Below are 23071 nucleotides of genomic sequence, written 5' to 3' on the forward strand. Positions count from 1 at the left end.
CCTAATGGTTTTGTGACCATTTCAATCTCAGCAGCTCTGTGCTCAGAATGGAACCCTACACTTGGGGTTTAATGCCCTATGCCATCCTTTTAAAATCCTTAATAATTTTATCTTTAAATTTGTGTTTTGAAGTGAAGTCCTGTAGGCCAATGGAGTATAAGGGTCCTACCTCTCGCCACTTCCCCTGATGTGCTCAGCTTGCCAGCTTCCTTGCCTTGACCTGGTCATAACTGCCACACTCTTTCCCCAGCAGAGGCCTGGACACAGGCACTGGTCCCAGGAGATCCAGAGGCAGTCCCCCATCCCATGGTGGTCTTTGGAGCATGTTGTTGTCAGCTGCCATGGAGTTGGCGCTGACTCACGGTGACCCCATGCAGAACAGAACATGGACCGTCTTCACGATGGTTGTCATGCTTGAGTCCATTTACTTGAGAATAAAAGCAAACGTTGCCATCAAGTCGATTTCGCCTCCCACATGTTGCAGAGTAGAGCTTCCACTTGGGTTTTCTTACCTGCAATCTTTATGGCAGTGACATCCAGATCTTTTTTTCTATGGTACTATTAGGTAGATTTGAACTGCAATCTTTGTTAAATGACATCATGTCAATTCCAACTCATAGCAACCCTGTATAGGGTTTCCTCATCCTTCTCCTGTTAGCACAAACTATGGACCTTGTGGTTCGCAGTCCAGTGCTTATCCTATAGAGCCACCATGCTCCCCTTTGGAGAACAGATCTTCGTGATTTCATAAGCTAATAGGTACAGCTCAGAATTTTCTCTATGAAGACATTTTCACACACCCTCTTCTGGCCCCTTTTGCCCAGCCTCTCCCCAGGTCTCAAGGAGAACATGATTGGGTGGAGGTGAGGGTGAAGAAGTATAAAGATGGTCAGACACAAAAGAATGTCAACATGTGGTTTATTGACGTCCCAAACCCATACCCCTTCCACATGTGGACTATAAGGTCTGGCAATCTCTTCTAGCAAGAGCCGGGGCAGGCTTCAGGACCCAGGAGACCTTGAAGAGTGGTCTCAAGGTGTGGGGAGTCTGTGATTGGTGTCACCTTCACATTATGGAAGGCACTCTGCTCACCTACTCCTACAAAGGGGAAGCCAGGAGCACCTGCACATTGGTGTGCTGGGATCAGAGCTTTGGGGAACGGGAAGGGCTGAGAATCTCAGTCAGCAATGAGAGGTGGTATGTGGGCACCTTCAGCATCCTGAAATCACTCAACCGGGTGAGGAAACACTCTGAAGCAGGACAAGGGTATGTGGGACCCCTAGTGGGCTTCAGAAATTGTTGTCAATGTTCCAGACATCTCCCCCAAGTGCGTTGGCTGCTCCCTGCAGTGTCCAGGTCAGCAGGGCCAATTGGCGACGGAATCGGCTCTCCTGGAAGCCTGGGTTGGATGCTACCCCAGGGGAGGAGGCTCCCGGGACCCTGGAGTCACCCTTTCGAAGCAATTGTAGGTGGTCCAGTAGGGCACCAAGTGTGTGGTCTCCACGGCCCAGGAAGATGTGGCGGAATGGGGAGTCAGCTGGCGACACATATTGGGACAGGAAATAGAACTCCACCTGCACCAAGAGTGGGATCAGGTCAGGTGGGGTCTCTGACCCTGGAACGAAGGCCTGAACAACCCCTACTGACTGCCAGCAATTCATAGCGAAACCTGGCTCCTAGCACAATTTGGTGTCCCACTAGGAAATGTGTGTCAGAGCAGAACTCTGCTTCCTAGGGTATTCATATTAGCAAATAGCTAATATGCTCAGCTGCTAACCTTAAAGGTTGGAGGTTCAAATCCACTCAGAAAACCCTGGTGATCTGCTTCAGGAAAATCAACCACTGAAACCATATGGGGAGCATAGTTTTATTGTGACACCTGATGTTCCCCGTGAGCCTGAATCAACTTCACAACAACTGCCTATTGGTTTTGCTGTTGTTGTTAAGTGTCACCAAGTTGGTTCCGACTCACAGTGACCCCATATCAGGTTTCCAGTCTTTTGTAGGAGCAGCTGGTGAGCTCAACTGTTGACCTATTGGCTGACAGTCTAGTGCTTACCCTACAAATCCATAGGACTAACAGTTTTAGGTCATTACCAACAACAAATACTGTTGAGCAGTTTCCCCAAGTCCCACTTCCCTTTGACTACCCAATCAGGGAATGGTTATTTTGTGACATCATCAATATCTGAGCAGAATCTCCCCTCCAGCTGTTTTGGATTCCATTCTTGTTCTATCTCCAGGGCTGCCATGCCCACATCTGGGTCTCCCAGTCTTCCTTCTGCATTCATTCATTTCCCTGTCAAAAGCTTCAAAGAATAGTCTATTGTCCTGCTGTTCCTCTTTCCCTACCTCCCAGTCACCTCAGCCGATCTCTACAACCCAGAGGCAAAGGTCAACAGGACAGCCACCCTCTGACTCAGAGGGTGTTCTCTCTTCTGAGTTGGCCTCAACACTGGCCTAGTTCCTCCTTCATTTCTGCCAGCCTCACTGGTTCCTTCCACTTCCACCTGTGAATTCTTCTCTTTACCCATTAAGCCTAGTGGGTTTCAAATATGGCTGCATATTTGAATAACCTGGGGGCAATTTTTAAATAACCATTTCCTGGGCATCACCCAGGAAATTCCAGTCATCATTTCACTCCATGTCTTCTACACTCCAGCCTAAATCCTTCCTAAAGTCCCACTTTGCCATATCACTTCCCTGCTCAAAACCCTAAAAATCCAAACTTCTGAATTTGGCACTAAAGACTCTCCACAGTCAACACGTCTGTTCTGGCTTTGTGGGTTCACACACCCCTGCTCCCAAGGAAAGCCAGGCCACACCTTTATCTTGGGCTCTCCACCCTGGAATGTCCTCTTTTCTCTACACCAACCCAAGTTCTGTCTGTCCCTCAAGGCCTAATGCCGTTTAATCAAATTCCCACTCTTGGCATCCCCATAGGACAAAGTAGAAGTGCTCCATGTGGTTTCCAAGGTTGTAATCTTTACATAAATCTAGTCACATCTTTCCCTTGAGGAGCAGCTGGGCGGTTGGAAACACACGACCTTTTAGTTCACAGTGGAGTGCTGTACCCATGGCACCACCAGCACTCCTCTTTCTGTGATAGACCAAATACAAAAACAGGTGGCAGGTTGCTTGCCAACCCCTGGTCTAGAGCCACAATGTTCCCTTAGCTGGCCCAGCACCTTACACACAGGTGGTACCCTTGATCCTTCTTGAGGGGAGCAACTGCTGGGGCAGGGGTGTCTTTTTGTGTTCCTGGGTTAAATCAAGGTCTATGAAGGACATAGACCATTTCCAATTCTGTATCTCACCCCAAGATTACATATAGCTAAGTGGAGGGGGCAAAGGAAAGGTGAAAAGAGAGGGGTGTGCTCAGGAAGGAGGGGAGAAAGAGGACACTGAGGAGGATGACAGAGACTGGAAGAAAGCGCAAAGTGGACAGGTTTGTAAATAGAAAGAAGGAATGAGTGATGGCAAGGGAGAAGGCAAAGGGTAAAAACATGGAAAGGCAAAGGGGAGAGAGAACATGAATCTGCAGGGGAAAGACATATTCCTTCTGAAAAACCCTGAGTGTGTTGAGGGGGAATGCATGTGCATGCGTACTCACGTGGGGGCTCAATGTGCACACTTTGGGTTCCCTGCGTGCATTTACCAGGGTGTGCTGGACAGTGAGGAACCACACTAAATGAGGATGGTCCAGCTTATAATCTTGCATCCTAGATGTTTTCTAACTCAAACAATCTCTACCCACTCATTTCCCCAAACTTGAGGGGTTGAATTCCTGGGGTGAGGAAATGGAAGAAGAGGAAGGGTGTATCTGGACAGGAGGTGAGGCCTGCAAAGTATTCCAAACTAAGCAGAAACAATCCAAACCCCCCAAAACCAAACCCGATGCCATGGAGTTCATTCCGACTCATAGTGACCCTACATAGGGTTTCTTAGACTGTAGAAACAGTAAATCTTTACAAGAGCAGACAGCCTCATCTTTCTCCCCCAGAACTGCTGGTGGGCTCAAGATCAAGTACAAGTTTCAGAAGACACCTCCTTCTAGCAGCCTTTCTAGATTTCATCCACCTATTCTGTGAAAATGTCAGCCCTTTTCTCCTTTTGGACTGTGGATCACTAAGTACACAGTTTTGTCTCTAGAGGTGGGCAGAAGGGGGTTGTGTGTATGGATCATCCCAGTTTTGCCACACACTGACCACGTGACTGTGGCTAAGGAGCGTTTCCCTCCTCGTTTCCTGATGGTTGCTAAGATCCTCCCAGCTTGGCCAGTCTGAAGGCATCATGCCTAGAACTGGGCTCACTCCCAGGCAAGGACCAACCAGCTGCACTGTCCCTTCAAGAAAGGTCTCAGAATGGGAGAAGGGAGAGGGTAGGGTCAACAGCGCCAGGGCCCTGGAAGGGGGCACCAGGACCACTAGCAGAGGCAGGGGACGTGCTGGGTATGGGAGCTCACCCGCATGATGCGGACGTTGTACATGCGCATTAGCCTTTCATCCCTTTCCTCAGAGCTGTAGATCTCTTTCCTCAGTTTCTCCGCCGCCCGGATGTAGTCCCCCCGTGCAGAGTACACCCACTGGAGAGTCAGCCCACGGGCCTGAGGGCAGAGGCACAGGCTGGAGTAGGTAGCCAAAGGCTAACAGAGATGGACCAGGGCCCGGGGCTAGGATGGGGGTCAAGATGTTGGGGGACGGGGCTGGGATCCTGAGCCTGCCAAGAGGCGGGAAGGCATGGGGACAGAGTGCTGAGGGCCGAATGAAGGACGAGGGGAATAAGACTCTGGAGTTGTAGGGTTGGGGAAGACAAATCTTGGGGCCTAGGAGTATACCAGCTGGGACCTAGGGACTTAGGTGACAGGGAGTCCAGGGATTAAAGGGATGGGGGGCCAGACCGTGTGGCCCAGGCAGCACCCCCCACCCCCAGAGGCGGGGAGCTGCGTTGGCATCTTGGACCTTTAGGTCCCCAGAGAAGTCGTTGAGTTTGCCGATGTGCCTGAGAACAACATCCCCGTAGCAGCCGAAGTCGAGGGGCAGCAGGTGGTCATGGCTGAGTCGGATGAGGAGTTGCCCAATGAGTAAGACCACAGTCCGGGCTACGGCAGGCAGGCGGCCTTGCAGCGCTGCATGCAGGTTCTCATATGTGTCCTCTTTGGTGTTCAGGAACGGATATGCCTGGTTATCCTGCTGGGACAGGACAGGGGCTGGACATGGGCATGGTGGAGACAGGTTGAGGCATCTGGGGCCGGGGCCAGGAAGTCTCACCTCTATGAAGGAAAACTCAACTGCTGGAACGCCCGCAAAGGCGGTAAAGGAATAGGCACTGCTGTCCATGGGTAGGGGCCGGATCCTGAGGATAGGCAGGTTAGGGGGGACCCTCCCTTCCTCCCCCACCTCAGCCTCTCCCACTCCTACTTACACCTCAGCCTCCCAGCTGGGGCTGGTGAACACCTGCTCATAAAGGGTCTGCCCACTGCGGTTAGGAGAGTCCACCTGGCGGCAGGGGTGAGGGGCATGGGTCAGGCTTGGCCCCCACCAGCTGTCTTTCTCCCACAGCCTCCCCTGTGGGCCTCGTTCTTGCCTCCTTCAGGACATTCTTGATGAGGTTGATCAGAAGGGGGCTGGTCTTGGCATGGAACCTGTCATCCCCTGAAGACAGAAAGAGATATGCCAGCCTCAGGGTTTGGGCTCTGGGGACAGGAGTGGGTGGGAGGGGCCTAGATGGTGGCAGGCCATAGCTCACCCAGGACCGCATTGTCCAGGCTCATATAGACGACAGCTTTGAGGTGTAGCACACTGAGGTAACCCTGTGGGTGAGTGACGGGAGGAGAGTATGCCCCCCACACCTAATGCTTCTCCCTACTGCCCAGCTACCCAGCCCAGGACCCCACCATCACCTCCAGCCACTCCATGGAGCCCACACTCCCAAAGTCGCCTCCATCCCAGCTAATGAAGAGAAGACTTCTTCGGGGCCGGAAGCCTGTGGGCAGAAGGGAGACGACGAATGGGCTCAAGCTGGTGGCCAACCCAAGCCCTCTTAGCTCTCCCTCTGTCCTGGTCCCCTGACACCCCCCCTTCCTCCTCCACACTCTCCTGCTTCATGCTCACCCAGACTGATGGAGAGCTACTATTACTTTCGTTTCTAGATGAAGGAATGGAGGTGAAGTGAATTGTCAGGATGGGCCCGTCGGGGAGCCAAGTTTTGAGGTCCACCCTCTAGGCTGTGTTCCTGTCTCTTGGCCCCAGACCTGGCTTGGGCCAAAACCTCACCTCTGCCCAACCCAGGCCCTGGCCTTACCATTGCTCACCATGGAGGAAATGGTCCGCACCAGCTCCAACAGTATGGCAGTCCCCACGGCAGACTTGGCTGCTCCTGGGCCCCATGCATCTCTCTGGGCCCCGATGACGACATAGTGATCTAGTACCAGCAGTACACAAAGATGTTTTTCTGTATCTTAGGAGGACAGGTGCCACCAGCACTCCTGGACCTCTGCCAGCCTCCATCACTTAGCCCCTCACAGCTCTCTGCCTGTAGCCCCGCAGTTCCTAAAGAAAATGGTCCCTTCTTCTCTTGGCCCTCCTGGAGCGCTTGTTCCATCAGCAAGGTGCCTAGAATTGTCACCTCCCTGGTCAGCAGGTGTTGCTAGTCAGCAGGCTGTACCTCCATAGCATCCTCAGACCTGAGTCTCCCCATAGGCCTCCCTGCACCTCTCTCTCCCTATGTCACTCATAGGTACCACAGTCTTCTTCCTGAAGGGCTGTCCCATCTCCCTGCTCTCCTGCTCAAGAACCTTCAATTCCCCATTGCTGTCCATGTCTGGAGATGCATGACAGAGCCATCTGACTGCCTTTCATGTGCTGCTGTATCACCTACTCTCTCACCTCCAATGCCAGGGAACTTGCTACTATGCAAGACTGCCCGTGCCACCTGAGAACAGTGTGGAGGAGGGGGTCTCCTCACCATCACTCTCATCTATCCCAGTCCCAACTTGCCAGCCTTTCTCCTTACTAACCCTTGTTGCACCCTCTACTTCAGTGCAAAGCTACCCTTCCTGCCCTTGGGCCCCATTCCCACCCTCCCTTGCGCCTCTTGCGTGGCCCTGCACAGATTAGGAGCAGTGATTTCCTCTCATGCAGGTTGTGTGGGCGATGCAGGCAAAGAAGCATACCTGGCTCAGAGTGACCCTCGATGCAGCCAAAGATATTGCTGATGGGGGTGGAAACCCTGCGATTGTTGACTTTCAGGTGCAGGCTCGGCCCGGGACCCAGGCGATACGAGGACACGGGGAGATGCCCTTGCCATTTCTGGGGAGCCACTGGGCCTTCGAGCTTCCTGAAGATGGTGGGACACAAAGGGTCAGAAGTAGCAGAAAGACTGGGTCACAGAAGGGTCCAAAGCTTCCCTCTGCTCTCTACCTCTGACCTTCTGCTTCTGGTCTCTGCCTTTGTACCCTGATTGGAGGAGCCATGCAATTGTGTCTCCTACTTAAGGGTGCCAAGTGAAAGTGGGGAGTGTGGCTGGAACCCCAGCTGGGACTCCATCCACCAAACTGCGGGCAAAAGATTGTGTCCCCCAGAGGAAAGGTGGCCTTTTCCTAGTCTATCCAAAGGCACTCATGGGCTAGCTCCTGAGCTCCAGAGGTCCCTCACCTTAGCAGTTGGGCAGCAATGTCTGCGCTGATGGGCTGGGCTGGGATGCTGGGGAGGCCAGAGGACTGGACTGGAGGAAACTGAGTTTGGTTGAAGGAGGGGAAGCCAGGGGTGTAGGGATCCCCAGTTCCCATGTGCACCTGTAGGGAGACAAGTACCCATGCTGAAACTGAGGGCTGGGGCCCAGGGAGAAAGGTATGCCAGTCCTGGGAACCTAGACTCACATGGCCATACACAGCCCGGTGGCTGGGCAAGCCTAGCTTGTGTGTGTCAGAAGAGAAGTCTTCTGGGTCAGGATATATGAGCACTCCTCGGGCCCCAACGTCCTGGGCATTGGCCACCTGGGGAAGAGAGGTGGCTACAGGACATCTTTCCCAGAGAAATTGGATTTATAATGGCAGATGAAATGTGGAAAAGCAATGATGGCTCCCACAATTCGGATAAAGGGTTGTGCACGCCCTCCCACCCTGCCTCCCCGCCCCACCCCCACCCCCGCAGGGCTTTGGCACGCCCCTTCCTCCTCCTACCCCCTCCCGGTTGGTTGGCGGTGTTTAGTTCTCCACATCAGCCTGATGCCCGAACCTCCTATTTTGTTGTTAGCTGCCAACATTTTCTTACGGGCCGTGTGGTTCTTTCCTTTCTTCCTCAGTCAGCCTCTTCGCCGCATTTCATTTGTCCCGACCCTCTGGTTCCTCTAGCCGGTACCCTCCTGGCTCGGCAACATCCCCCATTTGGAGACCCTCACCTTTTGGGCAAAGCTGATGTTCCCCACGCGCACCAGCAGGAGTCGCCCCGCCAGCTCCACGTCCCTAGCTCGCAGCTCCTGCAGGTCCTCCGGCCGCCCATAGTGGGCGTACAGCAGCTCTCCCTGGGGGTGAGGGAAGGGACAGGTGAGGCGGGCTCGCCGCGGCCCCCTCGTCCTGCACCTGTGAGTGCCGGCGGCCAGCATTCCGGAGGGCGGCACTAGGGGCGCTCACCATGTAGTTACCAGTCGCGCTGTAGGGACAATAGACGTTGGGGTCCTCCAATGGCAGCTGCTCCTCGTCCCAGCCTGTCGCATTGATCCAGTGCAGGGTGTTGGGGTTATCCCTGAGAAGTACAGGTGGTGAGCCTCCCGTCCCCGCCACGCGCCCCCACCCCACTCTGCCACCTCCCAGCTCTCACGGGTCCGGGAACTGCAACCCCACGTAGTGTGTGTCAGTCCACACGTGGTCCAGCTTCTGGCGGGAGAACTCGGAGCGGATGTCCTGAGCCAGGGCAGCCATCCCAGCAGAGCCAGATACTCTTTCCCGAGAGCTGGTTTGCCTGAATGAGGAAAGGTGGAATTGGAGCCTGGGAGGGGAACAGGGCTGGGACTTCGGAAGGCCCACATAAGAGGGAGAGAGTCGGAGAGGATGCCTGCAACGTAGGGTTGCCAGGTCACGGGCAGTGAGGGACTCTGTATTCTTCTGAATGAGCTCTTCAGACCTATTCACTCCCATCTACCAAAGCTGCATCTCAGAGGATCTCCTGCTTAGACTCTTAGCTTCCCACAGCTTGGGGGTCGGGCCCACGACCCCTTAGGGTATTCCTGGCTCAGATTAAGCTCACCAACACATCTACTGCCCACAGACTGCCCCTCCATGCCTCGCCCCCATACATACGGGCCTAAGATTTGTCCAGGCATGAAAACACTTGTTTTTTTCAAGAGCAACTGGGCAGAGTCAGCAGACACCCCCTCCCCACTTCCCCTTCCTCCACCTGGACCTCATGGGTTACACTGAGATTCTTGGTGGAATCATGGGACCATTTCATTTGTCTCATTGGAGAACTAATCCTAATCCTGTCTTCTTCCACAGTCTCCACTAAACAAACCAACCTTTTTGCCATTTCAGCTACCCCTGTTCTTCTATTTAACTTCTGCTACGGATTGTCCCTGCATGGCTTGCCTGTAACCCCTCACACCTGCACCCTGTCCAGAGCAAACTACCTTCTTCATCCTTCAACATCACAGAACACCTGTTAACACCTTGACAGAAATGGCTCTTTCTTGAGGAAGCCACACTTGCTGTGTCGTTGACTCTACGTCTCACACTTCTGATCACTCCTTCTTTAAGGAAAAACCTTATTCCTTGAAGTCTATGCCATGCAGGTAACCATCCTCCCTCATTGCAGTGATCCCATAACTAATTGGTCATTTGTCCACTTTCATTAAGGACTTTGTTTGGTCTTTGGCATCTGGTTTATTGTTTTCAGCTCCACACCAAGTTCCAATCCATATGGAGAGCCAGTGTGCTTTCAGCTTGCACAAGGCATACTGTAACACATGGTTGGAGTGATTTTCTCAGTTCCATTCCTGACCCCATCTAATCTGGTCCACACCCAGAAGATCAAGTTTTCTATTGCTTCTGATCATTTGTTGTTGTGAAGTGCCATTGGCTCAGTTCCAACTCATTACCACCCTGTATAAGGAGCTCTGGTAGCATAGTGGTTACAAATCGGGCTGCTAACCTCAGGGTCAGCAGTTCAAAACTACCAGCTGTTCAGTGGGAGAAAGATGAGGCTTTCTGCTCCCATAAAGATTTATAGCCTCGGAAACCCTGTACAGGTTGCTATGAGTTGGAACCGACTTCACGGCACATAACAACAACAACAATAGGGTTTCTGAGGAGCAGCTGGTGGATTTGAACTGCTGACCTTGTGGTTCGCAGTCCAGTGCTAATCCTACAGTGTCATACCACCTGATGAGAGGTGTCCATTATAATGAAATTGGTATATGAAATATGGTGACAGGCATTTGGAAATCCTGTGCAGCAGTAATAGGAGTCCTGGTGTGGCACTGTGAGTTAATGTACTGAACTGCAAAGTTGTTTGAACCACAAGGTCGGTGGTTCAAGCTCACCAGCTGCTCCTCAGAAACCCTATACAGGGTCACTATGAGTCGGAACCAACTCGATGACACAACAACAACAACAACATGCTGCAATCTAGACTGACCTTCAAAACACAGTGTTCTGTTTTAAAAAAACTTTATCTAAATTGAAAGCACACACTTATCCAGGGCAAGGTGACTTTGTAAGTAGCAGCATGCTCCCATCCCCCACCCATAAACAAAAATAGACAAGCACAGAGCCAACTTTGTCAGAACTCTGGGAACCCATCAAGAGGTTACAGCACCTAAGCATATGCTGAATCAAGAAAAAAGTGACGTCTAAGTGTCGGAAAGCTTTGATTTTCTACATGCCCCGCCATCTTGCCAGCTCATGTGACCACCTTAAAACAGCAGTGATGTGCACTCCCAGAGAGGGACCCTGGTCTCTGGCAGAGATTTTATTCACAAACCACTGTGTGTCTGTTCTAACGTAATGGGGGGTTGCCTGAAATACAGAAATAGGGCTCTTGTCTTGACGTGGTATCTCAGAATTCACACAGGGCAGACAGACTGTGGGTAATGCCCTAAAGTTGTAACTACCTGTAGCTGCTTGGCCTAACCAGTGTGATTAAGACACAAACTTGGCAACTAAAGACTGGATGGAGAGTGACTACGGAAAGAATTTCTTTTAGAAATAAAGAACGGTGTGTAAGCGGGAATTGAGGAAGACAAACACACACAAACACACATCACATGAAAGATGCATACTCATAAATGACCTGAGAAAACAGTTTTACCTTAGGCTGATCCCTAAACTCAGTACTAGACTTGCTAAGTGTTGGAAAGAGGGTCCCAGCACATAGTCAATTTGTGAAGCTCGAGATGCCACTCCCTCAACCCTTGCATTCAAAGAAATATCGGCCAAAACTCTAGATGAATACCTGAATACTTGAGTTTACACATGTTTAGGAGGGCAATTTTCCAAAACAGAAAATCACTACACAAACAGATGACTACAGCCTTCAGCAATTAAGAAACAACTGTTGTTGTTATATGCCGTGGAGTCAGTGCCAACTCATAGTGACCCTGTACAGGATTTCTGAGGCTGTAAATCTTTATGGGAGCTGAAAGCCTCATCTTTCTCCAGCAGAACCGCTGGTAGTTTTGAACTGTTGATCCTGAGGTTTGCAGCCCGATTCGTAACCACTATGCTACCAGAACAACTGAGGGAGTAGTTAATCTTACAGTCCCTAGGACCATCAAGGGAGAAGAGCATAAGCGGAATGTGAGACTCTATCCAGAGAAGTAGCAATACCAGAGATGAAGGCAGAGATGAGAACGTGGAGGGAGAGAGCAGCTGGGGACTCTAGACTCATGGAAAGAGAAAGGCTGTGTGCTGGTGGCCAGGAGGCAGGCTTGCAGAATATGCTCTTTGGTTGTTTAAATGATTATATATTCCTAAGTGTTTTTGTGTACATCAAAAACAAAAAACCAGAGGGAATAGAAGCAAATACTGTTGAATGATGATGCACAGAGTAGATTGTAATCATTGCAATGAAACAAAATACGATAGCATGAGAGCAAAACTGATGTTCTCCCATGTAAACTATCACTCAAATCATTATAAAAACTAAAAAAAAAAAAAAGACAAATGAGTATAAAACTGCTGTAGCAAGTCCTGGGGGAGGGGAAGAATTTGATTTCCAGGTACGTTATTGTAACAATCAAATGTCCATTTTTTCAACAAACAATCACAAGGCTTAAGAAGAACTGTGTAAAAGAACAAAATGAATGGTGGGAACCATCCCTGTGGAAGTCCAGATAATGGCCTTACTAGACAAAGCTTGGAAACAATAGTATTTAATGTGCTTATAGAACAAAAGGAAATCATGGACAAGAAAGTAAAGGAAATCAGAGAAACAAGGTATGAACAAAATGAGAAAATTGGTAAGGAGATAAAACTGTAAACAAGAATCAAACAGAAATATTCGAGCTGAAAAGTAAAATAAAATTAAAATGAGAAATTCACTGGCGGGATTAAACAGCAGATTTGAGCTGGGAGAAGAAAGAATCAATGAACTTGATAAAAAATTATATTATCAAGTCCGAAGAGAAATAAAGAAAGAAGCGTGAGCTGAGCCTAAGGGATTTATGATGCACTCTCAAGCTGGTAGTGTAGTGGTTACGAATCGGGCTGTGAACCTCAGGGTCAGCAGTTTGAAACTACCAGCTGTTCCGTAGGAGAAAGATGAGGCGTTCTGCTCCCGTAAAGATTTACAGCCTCGGAAACCCTGTACAGGGTCGCTATGAGTCAGAACCGACTCCATGGCACATGACATATCAAGCTGGTGTGGCATAGTAGGATCAGCACTGGACTGCTAACCATAAGGTCAGCAGTTCAAACCCACCAGCAGCTCTGGAAACCCTACACAGGGTTCTCTATGAGTAGCAATTGACTCAATGCACACAACAACAACAGCAACATCAAGCAGGCCAGCATAAGCATAATGGGGGTCCTAGAAGGAGAAGAGAAAAAGGGACAAAAAGAATATTTGAAGAAATAAGCCAGACACTTCACAAATTTGACAAAAGGTATGAATCGGCATTAAAAGAGCTCAATGAAGTCCAAGTAGGATGAACCCAAGGAGACAGACAAGATATTTTAAAATCAAACTCTCAAAAACCTAATACAAACAGCACCAAGGGAGTACCAGATCATCACATACAAAGAATCCTCAATGAGAGTAAATACCAACTTCTCCTCACAAACCACAGAAATGAGAAGGGAGTAGAATGACATATTCCAAAGGCTGAAAGACTACAAGAGTCAACCAATAATTCGAAATTGGCAAAAATGAAGGCAAAATCAAGTCATTCCTAAATAAACAAAAATTGAAGAAATGTCTCACAAAACCTGTGCTATGGTTTCTTCTCTGAGAAAACACCAAATGGCAGATGACACTAGTGCAGCGGGAGGGCCCAGAGGCTTTGGCAGTGGCCTACAGGGCTGGGGTCACCATCGTGGTAGGGGCAAAGGGCTTACTGGTCAGAAAGAGACTGGGGGAATCTGAGACTCTGGCCCTCGACCCCCCTTCAGGTCTGGAAAGGAGCTCACGGTAGTGGCCCAATTTTCAGTCAAGCAGCAGATCGGTTTTTAGCGGGGACAACAATACTAATAAGGTATGCTCACCATGGAATGGTTAATCATTCAAAATCTAAAGGACAACATTTCCAAAGGACAAAGCTGAGAAGGGATGGGAAGGTGGATGGAATGCAAATAGGAAACACAGGGAGGAAGCAGGATAAGTGTTGTTGCAAGGAGAGATTGTAGTCATCGAGATGAAATAAAATGTCTGGTTTGCTGAATGTAAAGCTGATGATCTTGTCTGTAAATTCACAGTAAAAAGTTAAAAGAAAAAAAATGCTAATGTGAAAATAAGAGTAGCGGGTAACTCAAAAGCCTTAAGAAAGGGAATATATCTACAGTAAAGGTTGTTGTTGTTAAGTGCTGTCGAGTTGGTTCCAACCCATAGTGACCCTGTATAGTGTTTCTGAGGAGTACCTGTGAGCTTGAACCACCGATGGATCTTGCAGTTCAGTGCATTAACCCACAGCACCACACCAGGACTCCTTCCTATTTATGGGTAAATATAAACTCAAGGCTTATGGCATTTTGGGTTCTATCTCTACTTGTTATGTTTTACATAATGTGGAAGACAAATACATAAAAATAACTATAAATTTATGTTATGGGCACACCATAGGTAAAAATGTAATTAGTGTTAAGAACAACACAGAGGAGAAGAGGAATGTAGGAACAGAATATTTGTGTGGTCTTCAAGTTAAAATTGTTATCAATTTAAACTGTTGTTGTGAAGTGCCATTGAGTCGATTTCAACCCATAGAGACCCTGTCTAGGGTTTCCGAGGAGCAGCTGGTGAGCTTGAACTGCTGACCTTGCAGTTCAAACGGCTTTGCAGTCTGGCACATTAACCCACAGCGCCACACCAGGATTCCATCAATTTAAATTAGGTCGTTATAAATTTAGGGTGTTAAATGAAACCCTCATGGTAACAACAAAGCAAATACCTTTAAAATGTAAACATACAGAAACAAAAGGGAATCAAAATGGTCTCCTGTTGAAAAATCAAATAAACATAAATGTAGGCAGTTTTGGAAGAAATGAGGGACACAGAAAGTCTAAGGCACACAGAAAACATATAGTAAAATGACAGAAGTAAGTCTTGCCTTATTAACAATCACTTTAACTGTAAACCCACAGCCATCAGGTTATGTCTGACTTACAGTGACCCTGTAGGGCAGAGAGGGATGGGCTCATCTTTCTCCTGCGGAATGGCTTTGTTGTTTGTTGTTGTTAAGTGTCATTGAGTCAGTTCTGACTCATAGTGACCCTGTATAGGGTTTCTGAGGAATGGCTGGTGAGGTTGAACCGCCAACCTTATAGTTCAAATTGACTTTGCAGTCCAGTGCATTAACCCACAGGGCCACACCAGGACTAGTGGGTTCAAATCTCCAAACTTGCGGTTAGCAGCCAACTGTTTTAACAATTGTGTGATCTTGTTGTTGTTGTTAGGTGCCATTGATTTGGTACCGACCCATAGCGACCTTATGCACAGCAGAACGAAACACTGCCCGATCCTGGGCCAACCTCACTACTGTTGCCACACTTGAGTCCATTGATGCTGCCACTTGGCTAATCCATCTCGTTGGGGGTCTTCCTCTTTTTCTCTGACCCCCCACCTTACCAAACATGATATCCTTCTCCAGTGACTGGTCCCTCCTGACAATATGTCTGAAGTATGAGAGACGAAGTTTGACCATCTTAGCCTCCAGGGAGCACTCCGGCTGCACTTCTTCCAAAATGGATCTATTGGTTCTTTTGGCAGCCCATGGCACTTTTAGTATTCTCCTTCAACACCGTAACTTAAAGGCAGCAATTCTTCTACGGTCTTCCTTATTCACTGTCCAGCTTTCGCATACATATGAGGTAATTGAAAATACCATGGCTTGGGTCAGATGCACCTTAGTCCTCAAGCTGACATCTCTGCTCTTCAACACTTTAAAAGAGGATCTTAGTCCTCTTTAAATATAAACATTAAAATCTCCAATAAAAAGGCAGTGGTTAACATCATAGCATCATTTCTGTATCATGTTAAAGATGCTTTGGGGTGTCTGGAAACATTTCTTTTATGTTTTTTATGTATAGAAAGATCTATACTATAGGATAAGCACTGGACTGCTAACTGTAAAGTTGGCAGTTCAAACCCACTAGCTGATCTTTAGAAACACTCACAGGGTCACTATGAGTCAGAACCGACTTGACGGTACTTAACAACAAAGCAAATATTTGACTGACGTTAGATACGAACCATAGCTAATTTTTCTGACTTACGTACAAATTCAATTTACAGACAGACTTGAGAACAGAACTTGCTTGTAATCCAGTATGGCCTATCAGCTTTCAATCCCTTATAGAAATAGAGCTGCATGTAGAATGAGATTGTTGCTGTTGTTTAGTGCCATCCAGTCGGTTCTGGCCCATAGTGACCCTGTACAGGGTTTCTGAGAAGCAGCAGATGAATTTGAACCGCCGACCTTGAAGTTCAAACCGACCTTGTAGTTAAGTGCTTATTCTACAGTGACACAGCAGGACTCAATATAGCAAATATTTTTTTTTATATGTGAAATGTTTGCCTTAAGAATAGAAAGCATATTTTGCTTTGGGGCACTAATTTTGACAAAATTGTTTTAGAATAACCTGAATGATTATTTTTAAACCATTACTTACATCTAATGAGCAGATGGAAAAGATGTCAGTGTTCATTATTTTCATATTGAATGACCTATAACACAATGGCATTAGCAGTATAAAGTCACAGAACACGTATCAGAATCTTTTTCACAGTTTTCTGATGAGACTATAAGTTTGGAATAACATTTCTTAGGAAATGATTAAAATCCTATGGCATAAACCTGTATCAAAGGCCTGTACTCCTTTAGTTAAGTCTGTCCTGTTGTGTTGAACTCTCATGAACATTAAAAAGGACACATTTTTGGAGGTTTGTGGATAAAAAAAAAGAGACAGCGATTGGAATGGACAGGAAAACGTGATCCAAATGTATGCTGTCCATAAGAGACCACTTTAGATTCAAGTCAAAAAGAAGCTGAAGGGAGGGTGAGGGGCTGTGTGCTGGTGGCCGGGGGGCAGGCGTGCGGGGTGTACCCTTCGGATGTTTGATGATGCATGCAGGGGATTGTAATCATTGCAATGTAATGAAATATGATAATATGAATGTAAGGATAATGGATAATGTTCTCCCATGTAAACTAACACATAATTCACAATAAAAACTTAAAAAAAAAAAAGAAGCTGAAAGTGGAAGTATGCAAAAAGTACTCCATGCAAACATCAAAAGAGAGCTGAAGGGGATGCTTATATTAGGGGTGGCTGGTGTGGCGCTATAGGAACACCACTGGACTGTGAGTCACAAGGTCGGCGGTTCAAACTCACCAGCTAGTCCTTGGAAACCCTATACAGAGTCATTATGAGTCTGAACCAACTCAACAGCTCTTCACAACAACAAGTATCAGACAAAACAGATTTTAAGTCAAAATCTATACAAGAAATAAAGATGGACACGATAAAAAGATATATTGACCCTGGGGACCACCAAGGGAGAAGAGCGGTAGCGGAGTGTGGGACCATATTCAGAGAGCTAGAGGCAGAGATGATGATATGGAAAGATGGAGCGGCTGGGACTCCAGACTCATGGAGGGAGAGGGGCTGCATGCTGGTCACCGTGGGTGGTGGGCAGGCTTGCAGGGTATGCCCTTTGGGTGTTTGAATGATTGTATATTCCTTAGTGTTTAGGTGTGCATCAAAAAACAAAAACAAAACAAAACAACAGAGGGACTAGAGGCAAATACTGTTGAATGATGATGCATGGAGGGGATTACAATCATTGCAATGAAACGAAATACCATAGGATGAGTATAAAGCTCATGTTCTCCTATGTAAACTATCACTCAATTCACAATAAAAACTTAAAAAAAAATAGGTATGTTGTTGTTGTTAAGTGCCTTGATTGGGTTCTGACTCATAGTGACCCTGTATAGGGTTTCTGAGGCTATAAATCTTTACTGGAACAGAAAGCCTCATCTTTCTCCCAGGGAACAGCTGGTAGTTTCAAACTGCTGACCCTGAGGTTAGCAGCCCCACTCATAACCTCTAAACTACCAGAGCTCCTTTTATAGATATAAATGCCTACGTTATAAAGGAAGAAAGATGTCAAATCAATAACTTGACTTTATTCCTTGAAAAAAAGATAAGCAAATTGAACACAAAGCAATAGGAAGAAAGGGAATAATTAAGATTAGTAGTTGTTGATGTTGTTGTTAAGTGCCCTCAAGTTTGAGTTGGTTCCGATTCATGGAAGCAGAAAGTCTCATCTTTCACCCACAAATAATATTACAACAAAGTAAAATGAAATAAAGAATAGAAAAACAATTAAGAGAATCAACAAAGGGGTGGGGGGGAAGGTTCTCTGAAAAGATGGTTTTAAAAATCAACAAACTTTTAGCTAGGAAAAGGAAAAAAAAAAAAAGAGCGAGCGAGCGAGCGAGCTAGAAGACACAAATGATAAAAGAGAGAAACTTTAAGTTACTGACCGTAGAGAAATAAAAAGGATCATAACAGTACCATGAACAACTATATGCTGACAAATTATAGCACCTAGATGAAAGGAGCAAATTCCTAACTTAAAACTACCTCAAAAATAGAAAGTTAGAACAGACCTATAACAAATGAATAGATTGAATCAGTAATCAAAAACCTCCCAGCAGAGAAAAGTCCAGGACCAGATGGCTTTTCTAGGGAATTTTACCAAACATTTCAATAAGAATTAATATCAACCTTCAAGTGCTTCCCAAAAATAGAAGAGAACACTTCCTAACTCTTTCTATGAAGTACTGTTACCCTGGTAACAAAAGCAGATAAAAACACAAGAAAAATGACCAACATTCCTTACGAACATACATATAAAAATCCTCAACAAACTATTAGCAAACTGAATGAAACTCAAAGAATTATATGCCATAACCAAGTAGGAGTTATACTAGGAATGCAAGGGTGGTTCAATATAAGAAAATCAATGTAATACACCACATGATCAACTCAATTGGTGCAGAAAAGGCATTTGACAAAATTCAACACATTTTCATAATGAAACCCCTCACTAAACCAGGGATAGAAAGGGAATTCTTCAACATGATATATTCACAGATGGCATAATCCTATATCTAGAAACCCCCAAAGAATCCACCCTAAAGCTACAAGAACAAATAAAGAAATTCAGCAAGTTACAGAGGATAAAATCAACACATCACATCAGTTATGCTTCTATATACTAGCAATGAGCAATCTCTTCCTGGACAAGGCCACAACCTTCCTGCTTTGGACCCTTTAGAGATGCTGTTCCCTAGCCTGGAATACTTTTTCACTTCCTCTTTGCCTGGCTATCCCTCATATAACAGCTTATCAGTTTCTCAAGGAAGCCTTCCCTGAAACCCATGTACATCAAGAATCATGCCCTCAACGAGGAAGACCCTCAATGAGATAGATTGGCATGATGGTAGCAGCAATGACACAATCACAATGATTGTGATGTTGGCACAGGGCCAACAACTCAAAGGCACCTAACAACATCAACAATCCAATGTTTTCTTAATTCCCACCAAGTGATTGGGTTGTTGTTGTTAAGTGCCGTCGAGTCAATTTTGACCCACAGCGACCCTGTATAGGGTTTCCAAGGAGCACCTGGTGAGCTTGAATCACCAACCTTGATGCAAATAAGGTGTACAGAACTCTAAGGCTGGGATTGGTTAGTTTTGCTATCTAGCTAGGTTGAAAAGGAGCCATCTCACAGATGACAGATGATTCCAAGACTATCAGGAAGGAAGAACATGAATGGAACATGGATCCAGATGATAGCAGAGGCATGGAGAGACAGAGCAGCTAAGGGCTCTAGGCCTATGGACTAAGTAAAGCTGTGCCTAAAGGCAGGAAACTGGCTTTCAGAATGTGCCCTTTGGGCATTCACAGACTGGATTAAAAGTGCTTTGTAACGTTTGCCTGAGCAGGGCACAGACGAAGAAACCACATGGCTGAGAAGCCAGCCACAAGAGTGAGGCATGCCTGCAGTATGGTAGAGCAAAGGCGGTTCTAGCTGGTGAACTGTGTCCTCTCTGATCCTGAATGGTATACCCTGTTTACTTCCTTATGAAACCCCACTCTTGTTAAGTGCCCTTGAGTCAGTGGAGACTCATATTAACCCAGTATAGGGTTTCTGAGGAGCAGCTGGTGAGTCTGAACAGCCAACCTTGCGGTTCAAACCCATTAATTGTGAAAAAAGAAAAAAAAGAATCATGCTCTCATCACTCCTCACATACTTTACTTCCAAAGCAATGATTCCAGTGATTAGTCAGTTTAAGCTGCAAAATTGGCAGCTCAAACCCACCAGTCACTCCTCGGAAACTCTATACAGGGTCGCTATGAGTCAGAACTGACTCAACAGCACTTAACAAAAACGTGATTATTAGTTTAATATCAATTTAAGGACTGTAAGCCCCATGAAAGCAAGGCGTGTTTTGTTCCCTGTTACCTCACTACCACCTAATTAGCCCAGTACCTGCCACATATTACATACTCAAATGATGTGTTGAATAAATGAATGAGTGGCAGACTGTAACCTCCACTCATGCCTCACTCTCCCCTGGTCCCACCCAGTATCTTGTCGTTACCTAGCTTTTCAGGATCCAGCTCTCCTCTTATCCTCATCGTACCAGCTCTTCAGTCCCACTGAGCGCTCTGGACTTTACAATTCCTCCTCTTCCCCTCCAGCCTAGATGATTCATGCTCACTGCGACCCTCTTGCCACCTTGCCCTCTGATGCGGCTCACAGTGCCACAGCCCACCCCTAGACTTGCCAAACCCCCTACCTGCTCAGCCTCTATCCAGACTCTCAAGGACTGGTGAGGAAAATAAACAGCTCTGAATGTTGTTGATGCCACAAATTTAAAGTCTTTAATAAGCTGAACGTAATATTGGTGTGGCGCTGTGGGTTAATGTGCGGGACTGCAAAGTCACTTTGAACCACAAGGTCGGCTGTTCAAGCTCACCAGCCGCTCCTCGGAAACTCTATACAGGGTCATTATGGGTTGGAACTGACTCAACAGCAGTTAACAACAACACAAGTAGTGTATTAAAAGAATGATACACCTTGACCAAGCATTAATGGCAAAGAAGTCAATTCATGCAAATTACTGTATAAACACTTCAATACACTCTTGAAAAACATTTAAAAACAAATTTATATCTATTTCTCCTTTCTAAACCACAAAAAAACCCAACTCTATAAACTAGGAGTAGCGACTTCCTTAGTCCAATGTTAGTTACTAGATGTCTGCAACATATTAACATCCCTATTAAAATGAGGAAATAGACACGAACACTACTATCAACATTACATTCATTCACGTCCTTTCCGATGCAATAAGAAACGCAGAAGACATAGACGGTGTGAACACTGGAAAAGAACACATGCTTCTCTGACTGTGTTGCTGTTATCTGCCATTGAGTCAGCCTTCAACCTGTCACTACCATTCATGGTGACCCCATTAACAGCAGAGCAAAATGCTGTCTTGTCCTCTGCCATTCTCATGATCGGTTCTAGATCTGATTGTTGTAGCTTACGTGATTATCTACTGAGAAAACCCAGGAGAATTCACTGAAAAACTATTCCTGAGCCAACAGAGGTCTGTGAGTGGGCTGAACCTTTGGACGTATCTGGGCAGCTCCTTCCCAGCATCAGCTGCTCGGACTGTGTGCTGCAAGCCCCCTCAGTTCAGTCTCTGTTCAGCTGACACCCCAATGATGTAGCTGCAGGCAGAATGGTGTGTGTCCACAGATGCATTTGCTTGCTTTTGTTTTGGATTCCCTAAACTGCCCTTTTCAGAGCTCCCACCTACCACCATTCACAATCCATGTCTACTTCTATATGGCTGTACGGCTGTCTGGATGCAGGGCCCTTCTATTCTTAAATTCAGATAGTTCTCTCTTCTCCCAAATCACCCTGTCTTCAGAGCCTGCGCCCCCTGGAGCCTCACCCCTATGCCCACCCTTCCTCCTCTCAGCTCCAGATGCTTGTCATTCTTCCCAGGACCAAAGAATAAGGAGACAGGTGGAAGGGCTTGGAAAAGGGGCCCAGGCACCAGGATTTGAGGAGAGGAGGAAGGGAAGACTGGGCCTGAGCAGAGGCAGGGAGGACATTTGAGGGCCAGGAAAGGGACAGGTATGTTCTTACCTGATGGTGTCCTCCAGGTGCCCTTCCCCCAGGAACCTCAGGAACATGGCTTGGAGGTCACGCCAATACAGTGGACCCTGGTGGGAGTCAGGACCCAGCTCATAGCTGACATCGTCGTTGACCAGCAACACAGCATCTCCGCATGCCTGGCAGGACCCTCGAAAGGCCACATAGCCCAGAAGGAAGGCTGGTGGGTAGCGAGATGGAGATTACTCTTGGGTCCCCTCTAGACCCCAGCAATCTCCCCAGCCCAGACCCTTTGCTCTCACCCCCAGTGAAGATCAGCAGGGCTGTCAGAACCAGGGAGGGGGTGGCCCTTCGTCCTGCTGCCACCCAGGGTCTGAGGTTTTGCTGTCTTGGTCTAGAGCCCTGGGGTTCCGGGCTCCTCAGCTCCATTGGGCAGAAGTGGGCCGGAATTTCGGAACCCTCCTCCCCGTCTCCCTCTTCTTCCTCCAGGCGCCCCTGCCCCTGGGTGCCTTCAACACGCTCGTAGATGGTCTGAGAAGTTCCTAGGGACAACTCTTGCTGGGCGGGGGGGATTGGGGGAGAGGGCTTGAGACTGGAGGAAGAGGTCTGGGAGATGGGGAGGAATCTGGCAAGAATGGATCAGCAGCCTTAGGGTGCCAAATGCGCACAGGGTAGGGAGAAAGGATCTGAGAGGCAGAGCCAGAGGCTACCAGGGAGAAACCTGGGCATTGGCCAAGAGGGCCAGCCAGAGGGATTGGGGGTGGGGGGTGGGCTGAGGGACCTGGTAAGAAGACCTAAGGTGTCCCCCAACCCCACTAGGTCTTACCGCTCTCTGAAGTAGACCCCGAAGCCGCTCCATGCTCTTGCCTCTTCCTGAGGCCTGTAGGCTGCCCCCCCACACAAAGTGATAAACCGTTTGTGGGAGCCCCAGCAAGGTCCTTATCAGCCCAGGCAGGGAGCCTGAACCCTGGCCATTCCCCACCCCCCAAGGGTGGGGGGAAATCCTGACCTCAGCCCAACCTTCCAGATATGGTCCCCCAGCCCAGGCGAAAGTAGCAGAGGCTGTGCCTTCCGGCCAATCCCTCCTCTCCTGCCGCTCCTGCCCCTTCCCTGCAAAGCAATCAATCAATTTTTTGACCTTGGGGCAGACTTTGGCCTCTGAGTTCCCATCATGAGTGGGGGAGGGAAGCTGGTGGCTGGGGAGGGAGCATGAGGAT

General features: G+C 47.7%; 1 protein-coding gene across 1 annotated transcript; it reads right to left on the reverse strand.

Annotated features, from left to right (window-relative positions):
* Nucleotides 1-1289: 1289 nt before the first annotated feature.
* TFR2 (transferrin receptor 2) lies at nt 1290-22713 on the reverse strand. The gene is made up of 18 exons (XM_006859640.1): nt 22681-22713; nt 22157-22412; nt 21888-22074; nt 8820-8960; nt 8633-8744; nt 8401-8523; nt 7880-7996; nt 7656-7795; nt 7175-7338; nt 6304-6423; nt 5903-5985; nt 5749-5812; nt 5587-5654; nt 5425-5498; nt 5271-5355; nt 4962-5189; nt 4466-4606; nt 1290-1574 (listed from the first exon to the last, which is right to left on the reverse strand). The coding sequence occupies exons 1-18, from the start codon at nt 22711-22713 to the stop codon at nt 1290-1292; spliced, it is 2421 nt and encodes an 806-aa protein (XP_006859702.1).
* Nucleotides 22714-23071: the final 358 nt, after the last annotated feature.

Source organism: Chrysochloris asiatica, unplaced genomic scaffold (genome assembly GCF_000296735.1).
Source record: "Chrysochloris asiatica unplaced genomic scaffold, ChrAsi1.0 scaffold00034, whole genome shotgun sequence".
In the NCBI taxonomy this organism is placed as follows: Eukaryota; Metazoa; Chordata; class Mammalia; order Afrosoricida; family Chrysochloridae; genus Chrysochloris; species Chrysochloris asiatica.